Source organism: Pempheris klunzingeri, chromosome 11 (assembly GCF_042242105.1).
Source record: "Pempheris klunzingeri isolate RE-2024b chromosome 11, fPemKlu1.hap1, whole genome shotgun sequence".
Taxonomy (NCBI): Eukaryota; Metazoa; Chordata; class Actinopteri; order Acropomatiformes; family Pempheridae; genus Pempheris; species Pempheris klunzingeri.
In genome coordinates this window covers 25,996,990-26,006,455 of record NC_092022.1, presented here as the reverse complement: position 1 = coordinate 26,006,455, position 9,466 = coordinate 25,996,990, and the positions used below count along the sequence as shown (strand labels likewise).

At 44.9% G+C, this 9,466-nt stretch overlaps 1 protein-coding gene across 1 annotated transcript; it reads left to right on the top strand.

Moving 5' to 3' along the window:
* Nucleotides 1–288: 288 nt before the first annotated feature.
* Nucleotides 289–7,607, top strand: LOC139210248 (zinc finger protein PLAGL2-like). The gene is made up of 2 exons (XM_070840259.1): nt 289–369; nt 5,844–7,607. Exon 2 carries the CDS (start codon nt 6,291–6,293, stop codon nt 7,584–7,586), a length of 1,296 nt encoding a protein of 431 aa, XP_070696360.1. The 5' UTR covers nt 289–369; nt 5,844–6,290; the 3' UTR covers nt 7,587–7,607.
* Nucleotides 7,608–9,466: the final 1,859 nt, after the last annotated feature.

The window sequence follows — 9,466 nt, the reverse complement described above, 5'->3', positions numbered from 1 at the left end:
TAATAATAATAATAATAATACAAATAATACCACTACTACTACTAATAATAATAATGCTATATAACATGTAGACTCAGGTGATGGTGGTATCATCTACAGGTGTGCTCCTGATGTTTCTCTGCCCCTCCAGTCTCGCGGATGCAGAAGGGGCCCACCGGTCTCGTGCGGCCCCGCGGCTGATCTGGTTCCTGCCGGAGTTCCTCTGAGAGCCCTCGCCGTGACGTCACTCTCCCAGAATGCATGGCTTCCAGCGCGGCGCCCAGCGGTCCAGGCCCGGACTCTGACAAACATCTTTAAAAACTTGCTCCCAAAATGTCGACGCACCGACGGCATGGAGGCCGGACGGGCAGCCGGACCGAGGCGCAGTCGGTGAGTAGCGTTGTGAGCGTGTCCGCCGACCCGAGGCGAAGTTTCCAGCCTGTTCAGTAGCACCCAGAGGAGTTAGCTCCCGCAAGACAAACTCCGATACAACTTAGTGAAGCGCTCATCTTTTGTTTTTTAACAAGCACGCTGGCTCGGCTAACCCTCCCAACTGCAACTACCGCCACACTGAGACGACTCGGTGGCTCAATTCGGCGTAAAAAAAAGCGGTGTAGCACACAAGCAACAACCCGAGCACCGAATCTAATCCGAACTCCGCTGCCGAATTTTGTAAAGGCAGCCGGGCTAGCTTCCAAATGTAGCCCCGGTCTGGACTGACCCCGTCCCACCGGTCTCTAACGACCGCTTCACGTTTTGGCACTTCAGCCAAGCCTCACTCGGCTCCACTGGAAGGTTTTTTTTACACATTTTATTTGGTTCCAGCAACAACAAGAGCAAGAATTTTTGTTCGCAGTTCGCCTAACGCAGCGAAAAAGTCTGGAAGCAGAAAAAGTGTGGGGGGATTAAAGCCTCACGGCAGCTCCATGTTGAGGACCCACAAGATGGCACTACCATGTCCGTCACCTCCTCCTGATCCTCAGTGATCCTTTGGCCCTTTTTTCTGAAGCCCTCCTCTGCTCCACTGGTGCTAAATGTGGAAGTGGTGGTATTTAATTGAACGTAAAGCTAAAGTCTCCTAAACACAAACTGTGTTCACACCAGTTTGGTTGGTGCAGACACTGGTCCTGTTCCTGGTACTTTTAAATACTTCCTGCACACTTCTGAGTGGTTAAAAACAGGCAGCACACTGTATTATGAGCTTAGATTGGATTTTGTCTGTTAAATCAGTGTCATTTCTCAAGGACACCAAATGGTTTTTGGGGATTTAAAAAAAAAAAAATGAAATTCTTTCACAGAAAACGTGGTTCTATATTTTTCTCGTCAACACAGTCCATACGCAGAGCCAAACCAACAAATCCAAGAAGCATTGGCCCCCTTTTTCCACCAACATTTTATTACCAGGAATTTATTTACCTGGGTAAAAGACTTCCTGGTGCAGTTTGTGTTTCCACCGCACCTCAAAGTTGAACCCTTGTATGGTGTTTGGGTCTGTGGGACCTGTTTTCATGTTCTTTATCAAAAAAAAATATACGATTCATCATTTTTTCAAACTCAGACTCATCAATAGCCAAGGCCAATGAGTCTGAGTTTGAAAAAATGATGAATCGTATATTTTTTCTTTTGATAAAGAACATGAAGACGGATGAAATCGGGTCCACAAACCCGAACACCATACAAGGGTTAAAACATTTATTCAAATCAGGCTGATGTTGATGGGGGAGTGCCAGAATATGCCGGTCTGTGGCCCAGTATGGCGTCGAGCTGGTCATACCACTTGTTAGTACGGCGGTCGGACTGTTGTGGTCCTTCAGCTTCTTAAAATCGGTCGTCCCGCTGAATTTCTTCCTCTGCAAAAGAGCCTGGATCTCGTCGTCCGTCCGCTTCTCGTAGCTTCTCTTCTTTTGCTCCATTTTCCAAATGATCAAAACACAAACGAAGTTACACTAGTAGAAATCAAATAAACAAGCTTGGAGTCACACTGGAACCAATCAGCGTTCTTCAACACACAGTCCCGCCCCTCAACAATTCTGGGGAATCTGAAAAGCTCTACCCCCCTACTAGTCTGGGGTTGAAGGAACGTTTTTTTCCCGGGTAATTTCGGTGGAAACGCACCGATGTTTTTCAAAATCCTGAGTAAATGAGAAAAGTTCCTGCAGTGGAAAAGGGGCTAGTGTGTGTGTGTGTGTATATTACATCCTGATATCAGAGCTCCATTCTTGTCCAAAATTATTAAAAACACACACTGGCTGACATACTCCTTCATTACCATGAACACACACACACACTGTAATATACTCATATACTCACCAGAGCACCGAATGTGGATTAACCTTCTGCTGAAAATAGTTCCCAACATTTCCACCTGTTGAACCAATTTGTTGTCACGCTTTAATATTTAATGAGCTAAAGTTCCTTTTCAACGTGAAAATGATGGCATGCAGCACAGGAATGTTGGGAGAGTTGGAAAAAGTGACTTAAAATGGTTTGTTGAATCTGGTAGTATCATTTTCTATCTTAATTTGATGAATGTGCTCAATAATCCCAAATCTGTATGTATATTGCCATAATTCACAAGGCGTCTAATTCATTAACATTTTTATTAAAGGGCACCAAGGCTGGCGTCAGCGCACACTTTCAGAACACTTTAAATGGAGCTAATAATGCTATTCGCCCATCAACATTTCAAAATGCAAGAGATTCTTGGTGCATCTTAATGTATTGCATCCTCAGTTTTCAATATTACTGCAATATTAGTATGTTTTCATCAGTTAATACAAGAAGATACATCTGAACTTCCTTTTATATTTAGAAAGTGCTTTCAAAAGCAAGACTACAACTGTCTGTAATATAAAAAGATAAAAAGAAAACCAGAATCCTTCTGCACCGCATTACAAGTGTGCTTTAATCTCTAAAATAAGGTTTTGGCATTGCAGTTGTGAGACAGGGCACTTCCTGAATATAGCAAACATCACAAATATTACTGTGAACACAACAGACACCAGTACTGAACAGTAACAGAGTGTTTTTATTTTAATCCTAAAAGAACATATCAAAATGTTGACTTAAATGTCCTAACATTAAATTAACTTAAAACCCAGATAAATAGTATAGGTCTATAACCAATTATAAAGTATAACCATTCAGGATTTGTGGATCTACACGTTCTCCAAGGTGATCCACATGTTCTCGTTTGAGGGTGCTTCATTTTGCATTGACCTCACCGGCCTCAATGAGATGAAATGTGACCTCATGGACACACCTCCGGTTCAAATGGTCCTCAGTGAGAAGCAGGGATGTGCTTACATGAAATATGGTGAAATTGTCTCCAGCCTCTATAGTCCCTCTGCTCAAGACCTCCAGTCTCTTCTCTGTGAGGAGCGGCAGGCCGTTTAAAACAGGGATCGGGGCAGAGGTTGTGTGAAGGATGTTTTCCTCATGTCTCAGTGCTGTAGCTCTGAAGGAAACCTGCTTTGATGGCATACTTGATCTCTTGGATTATTGGTGAGTGTCCAGTGGTGTGTGTGTGTGTGTCATGTTCTGGAGTAGTTGGATTGCTCTCCTCAGACATCTTTAACGTCTTCACAGCATCTCTTGTATTTGACACAGCTGTTTCACTGAGAGTGCAGTGGGACTCACCACCACCTCAGGAGAGCAAAAACCTATCCACCACACGCCACACACAACATTATTTCTCAGTTTCTGACTTGACAGGCCAAGAAGTTTCTGTTTTACTTGCTGGAGGTGGTCAGCGTCAGTAATGCTGTGGCAGAAAAGTGTTTATCTCGGGGATTGTGTGCAGAACGTGTGCAGTTTAAGCGCCTGCTGATTCAACATATGAGCAAAGCATTTTGTATGAGCGAATTTTCCCACTCGTGCTCCATGTTAGATGTGCTGTCCATCACCAGCACTACTTCTTTGTCAGTTAGCTGCTGCTCCTCCACAACATTTATCAGTAGCTCCGCCAGAAGAGAACTGTGTAATTGTGATGAACGGCTCTCGTTTGCAGCGCGTGCGATAAAAGCTGCTAGTCGTCGTCACTGTAATGTGCCGTTATTGTGACAAATGAGTCCCTCATCTCAGCTCAGAATCTCAGCTTTACTCTTTGACTCCATCATCTCAAACAGTCAGCCACTGGTGAGAGAGATCTTTTGATTGCTGCAGCCTGATACCTTGTTGTTGTGGCTTCAGTCCAGAGTAATGTACACCACAGAGCAGGCGGTAAAACAAAAATCACACACCTGGAGCTGAAGGGACAGATCATCATCTGTTGATAGGGAAAATTGGGCAAGTTAAACAGGGACAGTTCATATAGAAGGAGTGCAGGAGACTGTGCATGTTGCCAGGCATCGGAGTCGTGTGAATAGGTAGCCCTAATTTAATATATGAAATAAAATGACACTACACCTACAGTACCTTACTGGCATTATGATTCACTGAGTTCACAATCAATCAATCAATCAATCTTTATTTATATCACGCCGATTCATAACAGCGTTATTTCGAGACTCTTTCCATAAAGAGCAGGTCTAGACCAAACTCTTTAATTAGAGAGAGACCAAAGATTCAGGAATTCAACATTAAGGATTCAAGAATCTCCACATGAGCAGCATCAGATATTATATTAGGAAACAGTGGAGGAAGAACTCCCCTTTAACAGGAAGAAAAATAATAATAAAAAAAAAAAAAAAAATAGTTGTCCATGAACATCAATACAATGCAAATGTTTCTTAAAACCAGAGTGTCCCAAACCTGTTCCCAGAGGCCCACTGCTCTTTAGGTCTTAGATGTTTCCCTGCTCCAACACACCTGATCTAAATGAGTGGGTCATTATCAGGCCTCTCCTGGGTGAGTCCATCATTTGGATCAGGTGTGTTGGAGCAGGGAAACATCTAAGGCCTAAAGAGCAGTGGGCCTCTGGGAACAGGTTTGGGAAACACTGACTTAATCCATAAAATCAATCTAACTTAAAGTTAACTAGTCAAATCAACCTTTTTTCTTGTGCTCGGACAACACGATCACATTCTCACCTCGGCATGTTCTCTGAAAATAAACGTTAGTGGTTTGTCATGACTGCGTGAGTGATTGATTGTTCTTTCATTGGTCCAGTATCTCATCCTTAAAGTGAAGGACCATTGACAGTCATGTAACTGCAACTTAATGACATTTCATGAAGTTTAGAGTAGTGGGCCATCGCTGTATGTAATGTAAACAGCATTTAAAGACGTGCATATTTATATATAAAACCGACCTATTACTGTGATTCCTGTCACATTTTTCCTGTCCTGTACTAGTCATGTGGTGAATAGTAGAATTGATTCCCATTCCACCAGATTTCCACAAGATTCCTGAAAAAATGGCAGCTCCTAAACAGTGCAACAAACAAACAATATTTTTTTGTGTCTCATATTTCGAGTTAATCGAACTGTGGGTGGGTTGGCCTTTCAAAGTTTGTTTTGTGGTAGTTGATCACAGTGCTACCATCACCAGTCAAAGTCATATTTCCGTTTCAGTTAAGTTGGGCAAAGTTTGATGTCTGTAACTCGTTCCAACTCGTGGCAAGTTGGGAGATTACATAAGACGACGATAAGACTGATAACACCAGAACCCAAAGGAGGTATAGATGATGTAGTGATATAAAGAAAAAAAAAATTGGTCATGAGAGGTTTTAATTATTTAAAAGAAGCAAAACAAATATTTATTGCCCATTCTACACGCCTTGTTGACTAAAATGTATGACTTGTATGTTGACTTGTGTGTTTTTGCTCCTATGTAGTTGTTGCTGCATACAGTCAGCTCAGTCAGCGTTTTTAAGACAAACGGGTATCATTTGCACAAATTGACACCTTTTCCCTGTTTTGCAGGTCTGTAAAGATGTTGAGCTGCCTCTGTGATTCAGCTGCTGTGACTGTGGCGTTCAGGGCTGCTGAATACTAAAATAGACTGCAGGCCAACACAAGAGCTCTTCTCAGGAAACACACAGACCCAGTCAGAGCTTCCAAAGCTCCTCATCACCGCAGCCCTTTTGGGGTTGCTATGGCAGCTGCTGTCACAGAGACCAAGTGCTGGACACAGGCTTGCCTCAGTAAGGCAGGACAAACCACTAGTCATTGCTGCAAGAGACCATCAAACAGTCAACAAACAGCACTTAGCATTAATTCTAGCACTCTAAGTCAACAATACAACCAGAGGTCCGTAGGCTGATGGTCAGCTCTCTGGAGAATCCTCATGAGTCTTGTCTGTGTGTGCTCAGGCTCTTGGCCAGAGTCCCTGTGCAGCAGCAGAGCCAATACTGTTCCTTCTGTTAGACCATGTTCCACCAGCAGGACCATCTGAAGAGCCAGCTGCAGGAGAGCCTCCCAGCCAGCAGGCAGCTCTTCCACTGCCAGGAGTGTGGGAAACAGTATAACACCCAGCTGGGTTATAGACGCCACCTGGTAGCAGCCCACAGCGCCACAGCAGTCCTGCCCTGCCCAGAAGGGGCGCCTTCCCTGCTGGAGCACCTGGGGAGCCATATAGACAGGCCTCCACCATCAGAGGGAAACGCTAACGCCACTGTGCCAGTGAGAGAGAGGAAGTACTCGTGTGAGAGATGCGACCGCCGTTTTTATACTCGTAAGGATGTACGGCGTCATGCTGTGGTGCACACTGGGCGCCGTGACTTCCTTTGCCCGCGTTGTGCGCAACGCTTTGGCCGCAGAGACCACCTGACCCGCCACTTGAAGAAGAGCCATGCCCAGGAGTCGGGGTTGATGCCACCCTGCACGCCCAGCACTCCTGTGGCTACACCGACCCCTGCCCCCCAGTGCTCAGTGAAGGAGGAGCCTAGCCCTGTGACCTCTGATTTGAGCTCCCTCTCCAAGGAGACCATGGAGACTTACTCCAGGGACATGTACAACTCCTACCCCATGGCCAATCCTGTCCCAGGGATGGGCCACCATCACGGCCTAATGCAGGGCTCCTTGCCCTCAAGCATGGGTGTGGGTCGCCACATGCCCCCCCAATCTTCACACCCCCACCATCATCACATGCAGCCCCCGGCAACTCCACAGCAGCAGCCGTACAGCAACATGGCCAGGTACCAGCATGGATCTACCTCATATCCTCGCGCCGACGTGGACAGTTTCCTGCTGGACCTGCAGAGTGCCCCCCCACCTCATCTGAGTGTGGCCAACTCCTCTACCTCTACTTCTGCCTCCCCTCAGAGGGAGGTGCTGGGTGAAGGGGTAGGTGCTGGTGGTGACCCCCACCTGCTGTCTAGGAGCCCAGCTGTCTCCTCCACCGAGCTGTCCTGCACCACTAACATGGACCTGGGGCCTCTGCTGGGCTTTCTGCCTTTCAGCCTGCCGCCCTACAGCCCTCACATGGGGATGGGAGGGTTAGTGATGAGCTATCCACCTGCCACCTCCACCACTTCCTCTCCATCCTCCTCTACTGGGCTGTCCTCCCAGGCTCCAGGCCCTTTTACCTTCTTTCAGCCTCCCCAGGCTCATGTACCCCAGGGCCCCGGAGCCCACAACCACAGCCAGCTACCTCAGGCATACAGCAGTCCTGCTATGAACACTTCCAGCTCTCTACCTCACTACTACCAGGCCTTTCAGCAGTAAGCAGTTATCTCCCTACAAACTCATGGATTCTTCACAATAAGGGTAAAACAGAAGAATGGCATCGTTTATTGTAAAACAAATGTGTGATTTTAGCCTGTCAGTGCTAATGATGCTAATCTTGTTTTTTTTTTGTTGAACACAACAAATCACCTCATCAGTATTACCTCATTATTTAAAAAGGAAGCTTGAACCTTTGAGGAAATGTAGATGGTTTCACTACAACCAAAATGGAGTAGTACTTCCTGTGGTCAGACCTGTTACCAACAGTGGATGCACTTAACCCTCAGTCACAGGTGCTGCACATTGCGGAGAGTCATCCAGTTTTTGGTGATCATAGAAAAATGCTACAATGCTAGGTAATGTTTTATCCCGTTATGTATCATGCCCCCTTCCTTACTGAAGCTAGCTTGACACTTTTCTTGTTTCAAAAATATTGGAGCATAAACAGCCTTACAGTTAGTGAGTACAGGCTGAAAATGCAAACTCATCAACAATGTCTGGATAACTTTGGTGGTTAACTCATTAAAATATGCAGTAAAGAGCTTCCCATCCAGCATTACACCAGTCAAATATGAAATAATCAAAGTTTATCACCAAGTGGTGTAAATGTAAGTCTTCACTATGGAAGTCAGACTCGGGCCTTTGATCCCCATTCATGTAATCTATTATTACTTAACTGAGTTAACCAGTTATTAAAAATGTCTTGCTGTTGCTGGGACTGAAATGCTAAAGTATTTAAAGAATATCAGAATCTGAAATTCAGATTTTCAATATTGGAAAAATATAATAGCTAAAATGACACACGGAAGCCCTGAGACTTTTTTTAGATGCAGTGAACTAAGACATGCTGACACAAGCTCAGATGCTACGGTTGTCCCTTTTTTTGTTTCAGAAGCACTTAGGTTTTCATGTTGAAAATAACTGCTGCTCCACTGCTGTCTGGTTTGAACTGTAAAAAAAAGAAACCCAACAAACTTCTGTTAAGAAGTTGTGGATCAGAACATTTGACACAAAAAGGTTCCGTTCAGACAAAGAAGTGTTGCTAAGAACAAATGCTCTGGAATTGCATACACTCCAGTGTACATGTGTTCACTGAGTTCAGTTTTTGAGACACTGCAAGCAAAGGGTGAACCAGTCTGAGAATCCTGCTGATATATTCCCCCCTCCTCCTGTGATCCTCCCAGCATCCCAAGCGTGTCTTGCACCTTTCTGTCTGAACAGGGTCTCGGAGAGCAGTGCAGCAGCTGTTTGTTGTTTTACCCTCAAATCTCTTGAATCCGCTGTGCTAAAAGGTCAAATGGAGAACTCTGAAGTGTAAAGCTGACTCTGTGCTGACCAGGTCACTGATCTCGGGGTTGCTGCCCGTCCGCACATTCCTTCCCTTGGTATTATAGAAACCAGCCCTGATGGCGATCACGCTCGGATGTTCCTAAATTAGTTATGGGTATATAACATTGAATCACATTTCAGTTTGACCTTCGTTGTAGGTGGCAGTCCTGGATCAGGGCTAGACTGATATGTCAAATTAGAAATGCGGCTGTGGCATGTGCAGCTGAGTGAGATGTTTCCCCGTCTCAGAAAATAATTTGTCGAACTCATAGTTCCTTGGGCGTGCAGAGCAGATGGAAAGCTCTCCGCAAACCATTTTCAGCCAATGGGGAACAGAAAATGTACCGTATTTCCTCAAATATTTGCTCAAACATTAAAATGCACATTACGCTTAGTTGGCTGCCACCGTTTTGGCCCCCAGTGTATATTTGGGATCAGCCTATATTTGTTTGACTACTAATTTTTAATTCAGTTACGTAATGCTAATATAAAATGTTATCAGTCAGTCATTGCGGCGTGTTGATCCATCTAATATTTATGTGTGAAGCAGA